The 21156-nt window shown below is 41.4% G+C and overlaps 1 protein-coding gene across 1 annotated transcript in view; it reads right to left on the bottom strand.

The window, feature by feature from the left end:
- The window catches only part of LOC126334812 (heparan-alpha-glucosaminide N-acetyltransferase-like), a 92978-nt gene that overhangs the window by 65919 nt on the left and 5903 nt on the right, over positions 1–21156 (bottom strand). The window contains exons 2-4 of the mRNA XM_049997453.1: positions 5421–5533; positions 5223–5326; positions 4920–5047 (exon numbers count right to left, since the gene is read on the bottom strand). Of these exons, the coding sequence (XP_049853410.1) occupies positions 4920–5047; positions 5223–5326; positions 5421–5533 (345 nt within the window). The remainder of the gene's footprint in view (positions 1–4919; positions 5048–5222; positions 5327–5420; positions 5534–21156) is intronic.

Genomic DNA, 21156 nt, shown 5'->3' with positions numbered 1-21156 from the left:
GCATGTGTGATACAGTCATAATGGAGCAGCACTTATAACACCAAGTTTTTGAAAGATCAGAAGATGACAGTCTTAACAAATAAAACTGGTCATCAGGAATAACTACTACTGAGTGCAATCTTAGATATTAGAAGTTTCTTCAAAGCATCAAGACACTTTCTGCCACACAGTATAATTATTCACAGGTGGAAGAGGAGGCGCTAGCTATTATTTTCGGGCTTAAGGATTTCCACATCTTGAGTATGGGGTGAATATCCTGCTCGTCACTGCTCACTAATCATTGGTTTATTATTTGACCCCTCACTATAAGCAGCTGGATATGACTATCCACTGGTTGCAGCACTAGGCCCTCTATCTCAGCATCTACTGTGACAACATTTATTACCACACCACTGCCCAAGGGGTCAATGCCAAAGTGCTATCACAGCTGCCGATGGAGCCCAATCCAATCAGCTGAGGGCTCTTGTGTTCGCAGTGGATGAGACCTTGCAGAAAAATCTGTCAGACTTTCTGTTGATGGCACGTGAAGTCGTGACCCCCATGGACTCTGACCTGCTTTTCCAGAGTATCATTTCAGCAGTCGAGTTGGTTTGGCTGGAGACCATTTCTTCAGGTGTAGGCCCAGTGTAGTGTCCATTTTCCCTTTTCCATGATTGGCTCAACGTTGCCCTGGGGGTTCATACCGTCACAGACGAACGATGCTGCCGTGCTGTCACCCCCCTGGCATTGCATCCTCACATACTCCAGCTGCTATGTGTGTCACACTGGGGTATGACTCGTATGAAGACACTGGCTCAACGTTAAGTCTGATGGTCAGTGACTGATTGTGTCATCGAACATCTGGTGTGCTCTTGTGTGGGTCATACGCAGAACCAGGCTACACCATCATCCCATTTCTCTCCTTGGCGATTCCCAGAGCACCCTTGGCACAATGTGCATGTCGAGTTCACCGGCCTCTTTTTCGGCAGCATGCAGTTGTTGGTGATCACTGTATTCTCCAGTTTCCACCACTTAGACAAGCCGTCCTCCACAGCATTGATGGACACAGTTCACTCACTGCTGGTTACTTTTGCCATTGAGGGATTTCCAAGGACCCTGGTATCAACAACAGTTGGCAGTTTGTGTCACAGCAGTTTGAGGACTGTTGCGTTCGCGGTGGTATACAACATCTGATCACCACTCAATTTCACCCATTTCTAACTTGGAGGTGGAGTACTTTGTGTTTACATTTAAAGCCCAAATGAAGACACCTGTGTCCATCGCTTGACGTGATTATGCATTGTTGAGCTTTCTGGCTACATACTGTGCAATGCCAGCTGAGGGGGCAGTCTACCAAGGACATTTGCACAGATGCCAGCTGCAGGCTCTCCTGGGTTTGCTGCACCCTGAGTCACACACCAACTGTGGACCGCTCTGTTTTTCTCCCGGAGCTGCCATTTGTGCCCAGTCTTTTGACAGGTGGCAGGGTTGGCTGCTGGGTGTCACGGTGAGCAACAAAGGTTGGAAGTGGTTTGTGGTTGATGTTGGTAGAGAGCAACTGACTCGCCATGCCAATCAGCTCCAGCTACAACCTGTTGGAACATCACTACAATAGTCTCCTGGTCTGCAGGTTGGGTCATGACATTGTTCCAGGTGAGCGCTCCTGCTCGCAGCGACATGCTTTCATGTTGTCGCTCCAAGTGCTCTGCTGTCTCCTGTCACCAACAACAGCAGCTCCTAGTGGAGCCCACACTTGTGCCTGCCAGTCTGGAGCTCATGGATTTGGATCCACCCCCCTCCTCCTCTTCCCCTGCATCCCCATCCCGTCATCGATGGAGGTGCCGTAATTTCCACTGCTACCAGTGGACTCCCACTGCCACAGCATCCATGCCCATTTGGGTGGGGCCAGTGTCGTCGGAGTTAACTCTCTGCACGATTGGTCCACTGCCAGATTTCCCAGGGACTTCTCCAGTTCTGTGTTGGTGGTCTTGGCCCAAGGTTAGTCACTTCCTGCTCTATGTGGCCTTTTCAGGGGGTGGAGGGACTTACTATCTCTCCCAGCAGACGCACGATGGAGGCAGCCAAGCTGGTGCGAACAGTGCAGAAGCCTGCCATGGGAGGGTGCACACGACAACGCAGTATGGGCAGACCTGTTGCAGGTGGCAGCAGGGCAGGCGGGCTAGCGCTTATTTAGAGTTCAACCACAATGGACCGCAACTAACGTATCGTGCTGTGTGTTGTGCAGAGTGCTGGTAGTCATATGTATCAGCTGTGCACGGAATTCTTCCCACACTCATCTCTATGAGGGTTCAGTCTCTCTGCTTCCTACAGATCGAATATACAAGAGGCAGTTTAAAATGAAGTTTGTGGGATGAAATATTAATCTCCAACTTGAAACAGTACAATGCATACTCTGGAGCACAGCAGATGGTGCAGGACTGGTAGGAGGTGGTCATGTAACTTGGCTGGTTGATTGGTTGGGTGGTTGGTTTTCAGGGAGGGGACCAAATAGCTAAGTCATTGGTCCCATCGGATTAGGGAACGATGGGGAAGGAAGTCGGTCATGCCCTTGTTAGGCAGTGTGCTAACAACTGTGCCACCTCGCTCAGTTGGTCACGTGACTCTCACCACTACAACACCAGCATACATCTTGACAGTGAAAAGCGTGTGTACATGACAATCAATTACATGGAATCAAAACATTAAGATTGATAACTGTGGAGATGTGACAGAATGATAGAAAGGAGCTACTGTGTTTGAATGTGCCCATGGCCACAATGTGAATGAAATTAACTGATTTGTTGGCATATCAATGTGAATTGTCCAGCATGTCTATAAGAATGGTGTATTAGTCACAGTTCAAACTCAACAAGAATTGCTACTGCAGTGAATGAAGGGCTATGTACAGGGAGTCAGACCATTGCTGAAAGCTACACATACAGTTACAAGTCTTCAATGGGCCACACAACACAAAAACTGGGCAGTGAGTGAGTGGAAGCACGAGGTGTGGCCTGAAAAGCCATCAATTTGTCCTGTTTTTAAATTATGTAAGACACTGATTGTACTGATGGCCCAATGAGACAATTAACTCACAATGTGTGGATGTAGTTCAAGACTGAAGGTGATTCTGAGATGCTTTGGAAATGTTTTTGTTCTATGACCCGCTCCCAGTCATTTAGGTCACTGTGAATGTGTATTTTCTCAGCCACAAGAAGTTGCCCTTTCTTCAACATCTCCACCATGAGTATTTGTTGACACACCCATCTTCCAAAATGACAAAATGTGTGTTCATAGGTGTGCAAGCACATGTTCCTGGTTCGATGAACACTTAAGCATCCTGCTGCATCTTGACTTACTCACTAAATCAACCAACCTTAATATAATTTAAAAAAATCTGGCTCTATTTGGAACAGCAAGTGAAATATAGCAATCAATATCTCAGCAATTTCCTAGCTCTACAGGGCATAATTATAAATGAGTGACTTCAACTGAAAAATGACATATCTAAAGAAACTTGACAACCCTCTTCCTTACCAAGTTGAAAACATTTTGAAGGCCAGGGGTGGTGTTCCATAGTACTAGCGTAATGTCTTCTGGTCTTGGTAAGTTCTTTTCTGCAGTGTGCTTATAAGAAACACTTAAGGAACTGGGGGAGTGACAGTTAAGCAGGAGCAAATGAGGCTTGCAAAACACACACACACACACACACACACACACACAGTCAGTCAAGGAAAGGAACCATAACAAGCAGAAGACTGTTGAACAACATTGTAAATATGGTAAGTGGCTGCTTACAAGCCCGTAAATGGGATTAAACATTAATTTTCAAACAAAATAGACAGCTGTTTACTTGTAGGGTATAGTAATGTAAGGAATGAAAAATTGTTTCAAAGAGCATTAGACATGTGAAAGAAGATCACACAGAAGTTACTAATCTTTGCTACATCATTATAATCTTTCCCTCTCCACACATTACCTCAGTTTGGCTTGAAATGCTGGAAGTAAAATACTATCTCCGAAGGATTAGCCAACATCCAGCACGTCTACAATACGACCTAGCTGAAACTGACTAATTGTGCTAACTGACACCATCTATGCCTAACACATTAGTAAGTGGTTTTTAGTACATCTAGATCAAGATTTAGTGAATCAACACTTTAGCTATCAGTAAATAAGCAAATATGACTTCAACAACTTCACATTCTATCTTGTCTTTCCATTTCCTACTCGGAAATGTCTGGCAGGATGCATGGGTGCATTACAACATACACAACAGGAGTGCAATAGTTTAATACACTACAACAGGGGCAAAATACAGCTCTAACGAAATGTCAAACACTTCAGTGGGGTAAAATATGGTGAAAATGAATAGTTATTTAAATGAATGTATTGGCAAAAATCACACAACAAACAGTGTGCTGACAAATAGAAGAGAAGGAAATAAATAACACATAAGAACAATTCACGAATTTTGAATGAGAAGAGAGATGATACAGGGACTTGGGAATGAAATTAATTTCACATAGGACATTATCATTTAATATTCCTCCATTGTACAGGTTCACAGAAATTTTTGAAGCAGTGTTGTAGTTTACATATAGGAAGCTGTCATTAAAGACACAAATGAAAGGAAAAGATGTGGTCCTTTTACACCAATATCTTGATTAATCAGGCTATCATATATATGAGCAAGACAAAAATAGTTCTTTGATTCTAAATGCAAACACAGTTTCCAATGAAGGAAACTGTTTCATTACACACAGCATTTGAACTTTTCAGGATGTAGCACATATACCTCCAATGTCAGCAGCAAACAAAAAGATGATAATGTGTTTAATACCTTTCACTTTTTTTTCTAAAACATCATTTTTCTAGAATTACAATGCTACTCATAAAGTAAAAATGTACACAAATAATTGATAAATAGTTTTCATACTAACATTTTCTAGCTCTGTGAAGGAGAGATTCCTCCTCCATAGGTTTGTAAACCATCCTGATTCCACAACTGTAGCAAATGCGTAAGATATTATACTAAGAAGCAGCAGCAAACAGACAGCCACAATGAGTGCTGTAAGAAATAAAAATAACTGAACCATGACTGAATAAAAACTATGAAAATAAAAATTATGAAAGAGGATAGAAACATAATATAATAACTTTACATAACATACTTAGACAAACAGTTATGCTGCAAATATGAAAATATTTCACACTACTGAATCATTTGTATCATATATACATACGAAGAAACTGTGAGTCAGGCTTCTTTATAATGTATAAGTCACTGCAAGCATCATCAGATATATTCCACCCATATACACCATACTCTTTGAATGTGACGTTCCTCCTGCAATAGTTGCATCCAGACCATTCAAATTAAGACAGTCAGCAATCTCCTACATGGAGAAAAATACTGGTATGGCAGAAATATTTGTACTTACAAGCACCATTTGGAGGCATTGAAAGAGTAACGCAATAAAAGTGGAAATGTTGTTTTCACTGTAAATGAAGCATTTTCTAAAGCCCCAACTGTGTACCAAGGCTGATAGTCACACTGAAAAGAAAAGAACATAAGTATGATTTCTTTTACATTTCTAAGATATTCTTAAATGCAGTAAGGATTAATTAAATTTTAGAGACCTTGCGAGTTCAGCATCACCATTTGTTTGACTATAGAAAAGTATACATTCAGTTGCATGATAAAATTATAAATGAACTATGCAATACACATTAATATTTGCTTATCAAACAATAGATAAAAAGCATAATGCTATAACAAGACAGGTAAGCTATTTGTTTAGCAAGACTTTACCATAGCAGCAGGAACCAGAGTCTCAGTAAGAGAGTAGGTAGTGGTTTAACACTGGGTTGTGAAGGGGTGAAATAAACAACATTCCAGAGGATTTCATTTTTGCATGTGGATGTTCTGCACTTGTATAAACGAGAAGGTTAATGTCGATCTGCGTGTAGTAGGTGGTATACATACCATGATTAGCGCAAACACAATATGGTGCACAAATGATGCTTTAGAAAACAAGACAAATTATTCAGTATTTAACAGTTTACCTATGCCTCTTGATCAGTTTTAAAAATACACTAGACTCTTGCTAAATAGGCCAATCTTCGCACACAGGGGTGCCGGATTAGCGGAAGTGCCAGATTGTTGAGTGTGTCTAAAATTTAGTATAAACACATAGGGATTGTACTTTATCAAATCAAAAGATACATCCATTTTTACAGAAAACTTAGTCCTTGAGTGTGTACATGCATATTAGTATCACCTGTCATTCTCTATTAAACGTGTTTTAGTTGTCACCATGATGATACGTGATGGTAGTGTGCTTCATCACACAATGGGCTTTAAGAGCATTTCATAGTTACTGCCATGTTTCTGATTGTTGGTCAATGTCCTCCAGGAAGACGTCTCTAACTTCAGCACCAGCAGTTTGAGATATCCTCATGTTCTTTCCTCCTATGTCCTCTTCTTCATGAGCTTCATCATAGCTTTCCTGTGAGGTTATGATTACCTCTTTTATGCTGAAGTTTGGTCATAAATAGTTGCTCATCCAACACCGTTGCCAGCAACAATGGTTTCCTGCGAACAATCTCAGTTGAGTTTATATTTAATTCTGAGTTTGTGCTTGAGGTCTAGCATAATGTGTTTCCCTTAGAAGCCATGACAATGACCTGTAAGGAAAGCCACAATTTCAAAGTGTACAGGAATGTTGAACACTGTTGCAGACGAAATTTCATTACTGTAGGCATCTTTTCTGGTTGAATGACTATAGAGGCTGTATGTGTGCCGGATTACTGAGAGGCTGGACTACTGAGGGCCATATTTGTGAGACTTTAGTGTAATGCATGGCAAGTTGTTAAACAGACTTCAATGGACTTGGTCACACTCTGAATGTAAAATATCCAGATAGACAATAAGATGGCACAGACTGGCTATACAGCTCAGCTGCTCAAAGAAGTAAGTCTATTTCACTATAAGTGAAACACTTTGTTTCAGAAAAAGAACAGTTTAAACAGAGTTTGAAAGACTTTTTAATAAGCAACTACTTCTACTGTATGAATGAATATCGTAACAAAGACTGTTAGGCCAGCTTAAATAAAAATGTCTGTCAGGTTTCAGTTTCGACAGCACTTGGTCACAACAGCCAAGATTAGGTATTTTGCGTATGATAAATTTATTAATAGTGCATAACAATGTTTCATTCTGACAGCATATTAATTCTGTAAATATAAGCTGTTCCATTTTACTGTATTGTATTCACCTATTTTGACAATTTCCTGACAATTGACCACAGTAGTGAGTATTATAGTCAAATGTTTTATGTTTTTCATGTTATACTTTCTGACATGTTCCACACCCAAAAGAATCTTCTCATTTTTTGGGTCTATGGAACGAAAACTGAATCTCATTTAATCTACTTACTTGTCACTGTCTTCATGGCGGTAAGAATAATTTCATACTATTCCGTAATTGGTGTCCTATGAAAAAACATTATTTAGAGACACTGTACAAATGCATGAAGTACTGAAAAGTGGAAATCAAAACACATACAGAAATCAACAATAAATGTTGTCTGAAGATGTTAATACCAAAACAACTACTTTTTCACAATGAGTCCATCTTCCTTTCAAAAATACCAGTGAGAATTATACACCTTTTCAGGCACATCATAATCATTACATCCTACGAGGGTCACTCCAAAGGAAATGCACACTCTTTTTGTAAAAATACAGTTTTCATTCTGCATGTGTGAAAGTTCTACAGTGTGTAGATACATCCTTCCCACTTATTTTCAAACTTAGTTCAACCTGTTCCTGTGAGTGGCGCCATCACAGCATGTCTTCATGGTGGCTGCTACACTTGACGCTCATCAGAAGCAACGCTGTGAAAATGAGACAGTGGGAATCATCCAGAAGAGGTTGAAAAAGGTGTATGGAGATGCTGCTGTTGATCGCAGTACAGTTAGTCGCTGGGCAAGCAGAATATGTGATGAAAGCGGGCACAGCAATATTGAGGATTGTCCTCGCAGCGGAAGGCCTCGTACTGCACACACTCCAGACAATGTGCAGAGAGTTAACGAATTGGTGACTGCTGACAGATGCATCACAGTGAACGAACTGTCACGCTATGTTGGGATAGGGGAAGGAAGTGTTTGCAGAATACTGAAAGTGTTGGCGTTAAAAAAGTTTTGTGCTAGGTAGGTTCCCAGGATGTTGACAGTGGCTCACAAAGAAACAAGAAAAATGGTAAGCAGCAAACTTTTGGATCAGTACGAGAATGGTGGAGTTGAATTTATTGGAAGAACTGTGACAGGTGATGAGACATGGCTCCATCGTTTTTCACCAGAGACGAAGAGGCAATCAATGGAGTGGCATCATGCAAATTCCCCAAGAAAAAAAAAATTCAAAACAACACCTTCTGCTGGAAAAGTTATGGCTACGGTGTTTTTCGACTCCAAAGGACTATTGCTTGTGGACATCATGCCAAGTGGAACCACCATAAATTCTGATGCATATGTGACGACACTGAAGAAACTTCAAGCTCGACTGATCACGTTCGACCACGTCGGCAAAAGCAGGATGTTTTGATGTTGCATGACAATGCACGGCAACATGTCAGTCAAAAAACCATGGAAGCAATCACAAAACTCGGATGGACAACACTGAAACACCCGCCTTACAGTCCTGACCTGGCTCCATGTGACTATCATCCCTTTGGGAAACTGAGGGACTCTATACGCGGAAGAAGGTTTGAAGATGATGACTCCCTAGTGCACTCTGCCAAACATTGGCCCCAACAGGTTGGTCCAGAATTTAATGTGTGTGTATACAGACGCTGGTCCAAGATGGCGTAAGACAGTTGAAAGGGATAGAAATTATGTGGAGAAATGAAAATATCGTTCCTAAGGATGTATCTACACACTGTAAAACTTTCAAATATGTAGAACAAAAGATGGCTTTAAAAAAAATAGTGTGCATTTCTTTTGTAGTGACCCTCATAGATGAGATTCCTGAAGTAAAAAGGAGAGATCAGAGTTTAACATCTCACTGGTGCTGAGGTCATTAGAGATGCAGTTTTGTCTCAGTTGAACAAGGAAAGAAAAGAAAATGGCCATTGTTCTTTTAAGGAATCACCCCAGTGTTTGCAATACATAATTTAGGGCAACAATGGAAAATCTAGCTCATGATGGCTGGACAAAAATTTCACTCTGTTCCTCCTTAGTGGAAGTCCAGTGTCTTAACCAATATGCCACCTTGCTTTGTGTTGAACTTAAAATATCATGGCAGTAGTCCAATCAACAAGCCACAATGAAATGGCTTCCGGTGCAAGGAACACTGGAAGCAATTTGATCCACACATATGACGACAGTTCAACAGGAAGTGCTACTGGTATGTATGAAGTTTTAAAAGCACACCAATGTTAACAACAGTGCACTGATAGAAAAAAATTAATTTATTATGCAGAATCAAAACTCAATCACTGCTTGCTAATGACGAGAATTTCCCTATAAATCAGATAACTTGCTTCTTAAGATGGACATCAGTGTGTCTGCCAGGAAACATCGCAAAACAAATATTTTGCAAGCATTGTGGACATGACAGAAGGCACTTGGGACTGTTTCATGGGTGACTGTCTTTCCTTATCTGTGGGCAACAGACAGATATAAATTTTGTTCCACTCATCTTCAGTGAGGAAATTCACAAGGATTAGACCACATTAAAAAAATGTAATACATATTTATAAAAGAAGAGAGCTAATGTTCATTCTATGAAGCCAAAATGAAATGGTACTTAAAGTTGAACAAGTAAAAAATCTGTAGACTTTCAATTTGAGGATGACATCAGACACACAATGGATAGGTCCTCACACAAATGCGAAGACTCTGCCATTCTTTGAGTGATATTACATGCCCTGGATGAAACGTTCCATTGAAAGTGTAAATGTAGGCCTACAGGTGTTGATCAACAGACTGGGGCAATCATACAGAGGTGTGACTGAAGCATCGTCCATTACACAGCATATCTAAATCTCAATGTTTACAGTAAGAAGTTACATACACAACTAATTTCCAAGAGTCAAGGTCTATTTATTGGGAGACTGAAGTAAGTAGTAGTAACACCAATATACAAAAGTGGAGACAAGCAACTGACTTAATTACAGACCAATCTCAATTTTTTCTCTGTTCTCAAAAATTTTGAGAAAGTAGTTTCCAACAGAATGCTGAACAATCTTTCTGAGTATAGCCTTTTAACAATAGCACTGTTTGGGTTCTGTAAAGACTTGTCGACTGAGAATATAATGTGCAGTCTCACAAATTCATTTCCAATAGAACGAAACAAACACAAATTGCTCTGTTAGCCCTTCTGTGATCTTTCCATGACCTTTGACTGTTATATCATAAAATTCTGCTGGGGAAACTAAATGATAATGTATTAGAAGTCTCCTCCTTGCATGGATAGAGCAAAACCTTAACAACAGAAAACAGAGGGTCACATCAGCAAATGATGTAATAATGTGACAGAGATAAGATTAAATTCAGAGTAGGGAAACTTTAAACATTGGAATGGCACAAGATTCAGCATTTGGAACACTCCTCTCTTTGGTCCACACAATTGATGTACTGGGAACTTTGGAGGACTTTTCAGAAACTATGTTTGTGCTGATCATACAAGTATGGTCCCCCCCTTCAACTGTCTTCTGACAGATTTGATGTGCTCCCCTGCCCCGAGTTCCCCTCCTATGCTAGCCGTTTCATCTCAGAGAAACACTTTCTACCTATAGCCACAATTATTTGCTGGATGCAATCCAATCTCTGTCTTCACCTACAGTTTTTGTGTTCTAAAGATTCCTATAATACAATGGAAGTCATTTCCTGGCGTCTTAACAGCAAACAGTCTATCTTTCACTACCATGCAATGTTCTTCTCCAAACACACACTCTCAGAAACTTTTTCCGCACATTAAAGTCTACATGCGATACTAGTATAGTCCTCTTATCAGGAATGTGATTTTTGCCAGTGCTAGTCTATTTTTTATGTCCTCTTTGAACCATCCATCATGAGTTATTTTGCTTCTTAAATAGCACAATTCTTTGACTTCGTCTACTTTGTGATCCCCAATTCTTATGCTAAGTTTCTCGCTGTACTTGTTTCTGCTACTTCTCACTGCATTCGCCTTTCTTCAGTTTATTCTCAATCAATATTCTGTAACCATTACTCTCTTCACTCCACTTAACTGATCCTGTAAGTCTTCTTCACTTCTATTAAGGATAGATATGTCATCAGTGAATCTTATCATTGATATCCTTTGACCATGAATTTTAATCTCACACTTGAATCAATCTTTGATTTTCATCATTGCTTCTTCAATGTGTAGATTAAACAGTACAGGTAAAAGACTGCATCCCAGTCTTATACATTTTTAACCCGAGCCCTTCGTTCTTGGTCTCCCACTCTTACTGTCACCTCCTGGTTCTTGTACATATTATATATTACTCATCTTTCCCTATACCTCATCCCTACTTTTCTCAGAATCTCAAACATCTTGCGCCATTTTACACTATCAAATGTTTTTTTCAGGTTGACAAATCCTACAAATGTGTCATACCAGACATGGTTTCCTATGCTGGACAGGCTTCTATCAGAGGGGCCTGACACAGAGTGTGTCACACTGTTCCATCTTTTCTTTATCCAATCCCAAGCTCTCCTTTCTTGACATAGTAACATAGGGTGGTGGGGTGGGGGAGGTGACCCAAAAGTAGAAGCCCTTGGAGAGTCCACTGCTAGAAAAAAAAAAATCCAGGTCATCTAGGTTAAAACCGGTTTCCCAAAGAAAATGAAAGGAAACTGGATGAATCAAAAGGCATTGACTCTGATTAAGAACAACGGTTCTGATTTGTGGAATGTGGAATTAACATGGATTGGAAAGAATACTTGAGAATATATGGAAGTACTAAAAATTGATATCCTGGTAATGACAGAGAAAAAAAGAAAGGTATTTTATTCAGCTGGTTTCAAAGCATAAAGCCACTAAATAATTATGGGAACATAAATGTGTGGCAACTGAGTCATTGGGAATCACACCTAAGTCAAAAAGACACAAGGGAGCAGAGGACCAATAACCACAGTGACCACCTGGACAGCACAATGCAGAAGTGACTAGCGCAGGCACTACTCACTTCCATGTCATGCTGTCCAGACTATCAGGCATTTGTTTGACATTGGTGTGAGCCCCATGACTGACCGACTTAATCAATACATACTTATGTTCCCAAAATTATTTGGTGGCACCTGAAGCTGAAGCTTTATGCCACAAAACTGACCATAGAATAAATTAAGAAATTATTGGCAACTAAAGCGGACTTTTATTCTACAAATATGTTCCTCACTTGTGGATGTTCACTTTATCAAATATTATGTAAAAAGGAAAAGATGTTGAAAAGAAGTGATTTGAGACTATATTCTGTATTGGAGTGGAGAGGAAAAAACTAAAAGAGCAAAATCATTGGCAGTAGTTCTTACAAGAATAAAGTGCAAACAATGAATAATTAACTAGAAGAAAGTGAATGAAAGAATAATAAGTGTAAAAATAAAAATTCATCGAATAAAACTGGAATTAATGGGGGGGGGGTGTATTGGCTTAATTAAGTTGCCCCTGAGAAGAAGAAAAAAAAGACTTTTTCAATGACTTACAAGAAGTGGTCGATGAATATCCAGATAGACGTGAATTCTTAATGATGGTAGACTTAAATGGACAAATTGGAAAAAGATTACTTGAGGACATTCATGGTCTGTAGGGAGAAGATGTAGGGAATAACAACAGTATGAGATTTATTAACTCCTGTAAGGTACAGAAATGGTCAATTTCAGTGCAAAGGAATTCATAAATACATCTGTGTTAAGTCATCAAGGAACCACAAATTAGTTACAGGCAGTGTAATAGTGCAAAGACCATGAGAGATTTAAGTACAAGATATAAGGCCAGAAACAGGAACAGCATGTCTCTGATTATTACTTAAAAAACTGCTTTGTCAATTAAGATCAAGACAAAACAGGCAAAGAAGGTTAATGAGGTTGGAAGTACAACCCCAGAGGACGCCAAATTATGACACATCTATTACAAGAAAAAAGTGTGAAAAGTATGTATCAGCAAAGATTAAATCACAAACTGGATACAGTAGTGGAGGACTGAAGCATCAATAACAAAACTGGTGTCCAAAATTAAAGCAACAAACTACTATTTCCCTAACTTGCATCTAATTCACGATATAATCATACAAACTGTCAAACAGATTTCTGTACAATTGTTTTCTGCCTGGATGATGACATTCCAGTCAACAGACAGCCATGCCAATGGTGACATCAGGGCACCTATGAAACAAAGTAGTGTTTGCTGGGTAGCCCCGCATCCACAATCACTGTGTACAGTCACACATGGTGCAGTATAGGACTGAGAAGATGCGTACAAGACTCTCTGCAGTGGAGGACCACAGAAAGAAAGGAAGCAGGACACTCACAAACTGATGTGGCCCAAGGGCTTAGTGCGAATCGTTTTGTTGTTTCTTGTATGTGATGACAGTGTATACAAACCAAAACTGTATTCCGAAGACCAAAGCAGAGCCGACCACATGTCACTTCAGAAGAGATGACCATTATTTGGCTGTAAGGCCACAACAGTAACGCCTTAGTACTGCAACGGCAACTGTCATGTGAGCTCGCAACATCAACTGGACGTGTTGTATCAATGCAAATGGTGTGCAGAAGGCTTCAGCAGAGTAGCCTTTTTTATTATTGGAGACCTGCTGTATGTCTACTTCTGAGGCATTTTCACAGAAGGGAATGTATAGTGTGAAGTCATCAACATGCCACCTGCGTGGTCAAACAGTGAACCAAGGCCGTGTTCACAGATGAATCCCAATTTAGTCTGGATAGTGATTCTCAATGGACTCGCATATGGAGGGAATGTGGAAAAAGATTTCAAAACCCAAACATTGTGAAAAAGAGACCGATATTGAGAAGGATCCCTAATTATATGGGCAGGGATCGCCAAACCGATCTTCAAGAAATTGTACAGGTGAACAGCAAGTTTCAACTGCTGTCATGTATTGTGACAAGATCTTGGGACCTCATTTGCAGATGTTGAGAGAAGCCGTGGGCCCAGACTTCGTTTTGATGGACGATAATGCTGTACGGGTGGTTGATTTTTCTTGAAAATGGAAGATACCGCACGCATAGCTTGGCCTGCTCATTCTCCCAATTTGAATCCAACAGAGAATGTCTGGGATGCACTACGGAGACTGTTTGCATCACATCAGCATCCACCAACCACTCTTCAAGACTGCGAGCAGCTCTACATGACGAATGGGCATTCCTGCCTCAACAAGAGACCAATGACACCATTCACAGCATGCCCCATTGTCATCAAGCCTGAACTGCTGCCCGAGATGGTCACACCCCATACTGAGCATATTAACCAGTTGTCGAAATGTGTGTGCAAATCCAATAAGCTGAAAAAAATTAAGAACATTTTTGTCTACCATTATGCATATTGCAGTTGTTTACATTTTGTATTCTTTACATTGTTTCTACTTTGCTATCACCTGTTTATACTGTTTAGTGGCAAAATAAATGCAAACTTACATAATTTTTGTTTTGGACACCAGTGTATAATGTTTCCTCAAACAGTCTGTTAAGGAGGCCAGGGGAGCAGCTTCAGAAAGAGAAAGGGAAAAAGAGTAAGGATGGAATGATGACCATGGAGTTATTGAAGGTGACTGAGGAAAAGAAGAAACTATGTCACAAATGGTGAACTTCAGGGAATAAAGAGGACTTGGAATACGATATTGTAGTGCCTGTGTTATTCTGATTATGATGCACAGTTCCTATGGAAATGCATGCATGACCTGTACAGGAATATACATAATGGATGTACAAGTCCAGGTTGTGGACACATGGTTGATGACACATGAAAGTTTGCGTCTCGCCATGAGTCATGCATGGATAGCCAAATGATAAGGTGTCCGCTTGCAATAAGCGGAAAATCCGGATTCTCGTCTCGGTCCAGCACTAATTTTCATTGTCATCATACCATTCCACAGCTGATGGTTGTTATGATTCACAGTTGCAAATACATTTTATGAAGAGGACTTGGATAGGTACAATGTTTAGAGCTACAAAACCAACAATAAAGTGTAAGGAAGAGGCAATGGAAAGAGTATGCGGGGTAATAGAGCATTTGCTTGGATGTAGGACATCAGCAGAGGTGTGGAAGATCAAAATGGCTAGCAGTCCCACACCTACAAAATGATCTATATTTCTTGGACAGTGGAAAATACACTATGAAGAACTTCTGGTAGAAAGAAAAAGGAACCAGGTGATAGAAGTCTATAACAAAAGCAGTAAGCTAAGTAATACAGAGACTATATTAAAGGAGTAAAAGAGGTATTGAAAAAAGCAAGAAATGGAAGGGCAAATGCACTGGCAGGAGTTCTGACAGAATTCTGAAAATATAGACTGCCTCAAATGCTGAGACTTATAAGTATATTCTTCAATCAGGAGAGGAAATGTCAACAGAGTGGAGTAAATATAAGTAATTGGGTAGGTAAAGAATCTATTCACGAAGCAGCAGCAGCAGTAGGAGAACACACTTACAAAAGGTATTACAGTTTGCAAATTTTCAGAGCCAGTTTTCTGGGAGAAAAATTGAAGGGGAAAGAAGAGTGTGTGTGTGTGTGTGTGTGTTTGAGGTTTACGGGCGCTAAACAGTGTGGTCATCAGCGCCCAAGCGCATAGAAACAGGAACACAGGCGGTGAAGGGACGAAGACGGACGCCGAACAAGGAGAACGGCTAAAAGACACAGGCCTAACGCAGTTCCAAATGCGCACATACAGAGGCAAAACAAGAGGAGAAGAAACACACTAAAAAAGGAAAGGAAACACAAGGAAAAGAGAATAGATACCGAGGTGAAAGAAGGAGGTAATCGTGACTGGCGGACCTCTTACCTAAAAACTGGGTGAGCCAGTCACCCAGCAGCACATTAAAACCTTCTCCCTAAAATCCGAGGCAACAGATTGGACAGGACACAAAACCGTAAAACCTTAACCACAGTCGCTGCGTCGTCTTGCAAAATAGAGGGCAAATCCGGTGGCAAGGAAACCACCGCCCTCTGGTCAGAGAATAAAAGCGTTGAAGGAAAAGAACTGATGAGGTTTAGGAAACGGGTAAACATCGCAAAAGTCACAATGACCAGGATTTTCTGGGTGACTTCCTAGCTCTACCTCTTTTCTTGAACTTCGGCAGTCTTTTCCTTCCCCCTCTTCCTTCCCTTCCAACTCTTCTGCCAGAAGGAGCCACTGGCTTCGAAAGTTTGCAAACTGTAATACTGTTTATATATGTGTTCTCCTGCTGCTGCTTGGTGAGTACATTCTTTTCTACTCAATTAATTATATTTTAAAAACTGATTATTTTCAAGAGAGTGGCGTGTATCACACATATGTGCTACCTACAAAAAAGGAAACAAGAAGCACCCAAGCAATTATAGGGAATTAGTACTATGGCATCTATCAGCAGACGTTTTAACACTGTACTAAAAAACTGGTTGGGAAATGAGATCAAGGGGAAAGATGTTAAGGGACCAAGCAGGTTTCACAGCTGGGCAATCTTGCATGGATCATATTTTTACCCTTAGAAAAATAAGTGAGAGGATATATTCTAAGGGTCACGAAGCACATACAATATTTGTGACTTCAGAAGAAGTGCATGGGGAAAGTTTAAAGACCCATTCAAACACTGACAGGACAAAGGCAGGGCTACAACATGTTGCTAACTCTGTTTAAAATACATAGACTATGCATTATATATTGGAACAGTGGAATCAGCCAATTGGAGACATGGGTATTCCTCTCCAGCATGAAACTCTCAACTCATAATTTGCCAATGATAAGTACTATAGCTCAAAGTAGAGGGTATGTCAAATTTATGATAAAGTAGTTACTGGATGGACTTGAACAAAGTGGGCTTAGAATAAATGTAAGTACAACAAAAAATTTAGTAGTGGGAGGAGATGGAAGGGGTCTAGTACCGAGATAAGGAACCATTCAAGCACTTTAAATACTTAGTACCTTTTTCTTATGGTTTTAGGGTGCAAAACTGCTACCAATGGGAGCAAAACTCAAAAAGTGGGAGACAGAAAGGGAGAGCTTAGAAAACCGCTATAGAAGGAGGGGGGGGGGGGGGGGGGTTGTTTTCCCCAAAAAGAGCTACATATGACCGACGTCATCTCACTGACACTGATAAACTGGAGAAGGTGATCGGCTGAGTGCGTGTCATCTGCTAAAATGGAAGATATATCAGGTGACAGCTGTAAACAGGCGTGTAGCAGAGTAAAATAGGGGCACTAAAGTAAAAGGTGTCTCACCGTCCACAGTTGAGAGCAGTGGGGACAAAGTGGGGGCAGATCGCCACTTAAAAGATGTCGATGGCTAAAACAACAGTGCCCTATTGGAGTCTAGTTAAAATTACCTCCTCCCGATGACGAGTTCATGAGGAAGAGGTCCAAGCACAGAGAAGAGCTTTCATGCCCCACAATTTATTATCGGGAAGTGTAGACCAATGCGCATGCCATAAAAAAGCAACACAACAACATAAAATACTCTGTAGATCGGTGAAGGGAACCATATTAACAGAAGGCTGAGGAAGAGAGACTGCAGCCTTGGCCGCTACATCGGCCGCCTCATTTCCACGGATACCAACGTGACCTGGGATCCAGAAGAATGAGACAGAGATGCCCCCCATGTGGAGGCAGTCCTAAATCTGGTGGACCAGAGGGTGGACACGGTAAAGAGCTTGGAGGCTGAGAAGAGAGCTGAGTGAATCTGAGCATATGATATACTGTATCTGCTGATGGCGACGGATGTATTGGACACCCTGGAGAGCAGCGTAAAGCTCCGCAGTAAAATTCGAACACTGGTCGGAAAGCTGAAATCTATTAGGGGTGTTGCCAACAATACAGGCACTCTCAACACCCAATGCCCGATGATAAACAAGAGAAAGGGGTACCATCCTTGGGAACCTGACAAAGGTCATGGAGAAGGCAGGTCCGGGGCTGGAACCAAGGTGGTGCTGTACATCTACATGACTACTCTGCAATTCACATTTAAGTGCTTGGCAGAGGGTTCATCGAACCACAATGATACTCTCTCTCTACCATTCCACTCCCTAACAGCGTGCGGGAAAAACGAACACCTAAACCTTTCTGTTTGAGCTCTGATTTCTCATATTTTATTTTTATGATCATTCTTACCTATGTAGGTTGGGCTCAACAAAACATTTTCGCATTCGGAAGAGAAAGTTGGTGACTGAAATTTCGTAAAAAGATCTCGCTGCGACGAAAAACGTCTTTGCTGTAATGGCTTCCATCCTAATTCGCGTATCATATCTGCCACACTCTCTCCCCTATTACGTGGTAATACGAAATAAGCTGCGATTTTTTGCACCCATTCGATGTCCTCCGTCAATCCCACCTGGTAAGGATCACACACCGCGCAGCAATTTTCTAACAGAGGACGAACGAGTGTAGTGTAAGCTGTCTCTTTAGTGGACTTGTTGCATCTTATAAGTGTCCTGCCAATGAAACGCAACCTTTGGCTCGCCTTCCCCACAATATTATCTATGTGGTCTTTCCAACTGAAGTTGTTCATAATTTTAACACCCAGGTACTTAGTTGAATTGACAGCCTTGAGAATTGTACTATTTATCGAGTAATCGAATTCCAACAGATTTCTTTTGGAACTCATGTGGATCACCTCACACTTTTCGTTATTTAGTGTCAACTGCCACCTGCCACACCATACAGCAATCTTTTCTAAATCGCTTTGCAACTGATACTGGTCTTCGGATGACCTTACTAGATGGTAAATTACAGCATCATCTGCGAACAACCTAAGAGAACTGCTCAGATTGTCACCCAGGTCATTTATATAGACCAGCAACAGCAGAGGTCCCAGGACGCTTCCCTGGGGATCACCTGATATCACTTCAGTTTTAGTCGATCATTTGCCGTCTATTACTACGAACTGTGACCTTCCCGACAGGAAATCACGAATCCAGTCGCACAACTGAGACGATACCCCATAGGCCCGCAGCTTGATTAGAAGTCACTTGTGAGGAACGGTGTCAAAAGCTTTCCGGAAATCTAGAAATACGGAATCAACTTGAGATCCCCTGTCGATAGCGGCCATTACTTCATGCGAATAAAGAGCTAGCTGCGTTGCACAAGAGCGATGTTTTCTGAAACCATGCTGATCATGTATCAATAGATCGTTTCCTTCGAGGTGATTCATAATGTTTGAATACAGTATATGCTCCAAAACCCTACTGCAAACCAACATCAATGATATAGATCTGTAGTTAGATGGATTACTCCTACTACCCTTCTTAAACACTGGTGCGACCTGCGCAATTTTCCAATCTGTAGGTACAGATCTATCGGTGAGCGAGCGGTTGTATATGAGTTGTTAAGAGAGTTTTAGGAAAGTGGAAGGAAAGAGGACATAGCAGTTGATGGAAGTGGACTCCCGGTGGTAGTAGAGAGGAAGGGCGGCCTGCATACCCTAAATCCAAAGAGGCATTGAAAAAAATGTCATGGGCCAGATTAGCAGGCATCGAAGGCAGATGGCTAGTGTAACGGCTCAGGAGGACAGCTCGCCAATTGGACAGCAGAAGTTCAGCAGTCTCAGCATAAAGGCTTTCCATGTGGCTGGTGTAAAAAGCTCCAGATACTAAATGCAATCCACAGTGGTGAACAGAGTTAAGACGCCGAAGTATAGACGGCCGTGCAGAGGAGTAAACTATGCTTCCATAGTCCAATTTTGAGTGCGCTAAGGCGCGATATAGGGAGAGAAGAATCTCTCAGTCTGCTCCCCAGGAGGAACACAGAGGGTGTTGATGGATTGCAGACAGCGAGCAAGAAGACAGGAAACGTGGGAGGACCAGCACAGTTTTTTGTAAAGCATAAGTCCCATGAATTTAATTATGTCCACGAATGGAAGGTTAACAAGGCCTAGATGTAGAGAAGGCAGAGGAAACTCTGAACAACGCCAAAAATTTAAAGAGGTTGTCTTACTGGAAAAAAATCGAAAGCCGGTTTCGATGCTCCAAGAGCGGAGGTGATCGAGACATCCTTGAAGACGTTGCTCAAGAAGGCTGGTCCATTGAGAGCTGTAATAGATCGCAAAATCGTCGACAAAGAGGGAGCCCGAGACATTGGGAAGGAGACAATCTATAATTGGATTTATGGTGATGGCAAACAGGACAACACTTAGTTCGGAGGCCTGGGGCACCCCATTTTCTTGGGAGAAAATATGGGAGAGAGTTGTGTTAATCAGCACTTTAAATGTACAAAAAAAAGGGGGGGGGAGGGGGTAGCCGACTCGAAAGCCCCAAGGATGCCTGTCCTCCAACAGGTATCGTATGCTCTCTCCAGATCAAAAAATATTGCTACTGTTTGGCGTTTCCTGAGAAAATTGTTCATAAAATAAATGCAGAGAACAACAAGATGGTCAACTGCAGAACAATGCTTTCGGAAACGGCATTGAGCAGGTGTTAAAAGGCTTCGGGACTCCAGCCACCAGGCTAAACGACAATTCACCATACGCTCCAAGACCTTACATACACTACTTGTGACAGATATGGGGCGATAGCTAGAGGGATGTTTGTACTTTCCAGGTTTGGGAACAGGAACGACGATTGCTTCCCGCCGTCTTCTGGGAAAAGTACTGTCAGTCCAAATTCGATTATAAAGGCGAAGGAGGTAGCGCACACTATGGTATGATAAATGCATCAACATTTGGATGAGGACACCATCCAGTTCTGGGGCAGAAGAGCCAGAAGAAGAGAGTGTGTGTTGGAGTTCCCGCTTTCGCTATTTTCAGAGGAGAAAACAAGAGGTCGCACTTCCGCTGCACGTTTCTTCAGCAGAAAAGGCTGGTGGGTAATTTGAAGAGGTCTAAAACTCAGCAAAGTGTTGACCCAACAGAACAGTGAGACCAGAGATCAAGGAGAAACTAGGTGTGTCAGATAACTCTGTAATTCAACTCCAAACTTCTGAGGAGGGAGTGAAGGTGTTAAAAGAGCTAATACAGAAGTCGCAGCTCAACTTCGTGC

This window comes from Schistocerca gregaria, chromosome 1, assembly GCF_023897955.1.
Source record: "Schistocerca gregaria isolate iqSchGreg1 chromosome 1, iqSchGreg1.2, whole genome shotgun sequence".
NCBI classification, from domain to species: Eukaryota; Metazoa; Arthropoda; class Insecta; order Orthoptera; family Acrididae; genus Schistocerca; species Schistocerca gregaria.
The sequence above is the reverse complement of the archived record's forward strand: the minus strand, read 5'-3'. Positions and strand labels throughout refer to the sequence as shown.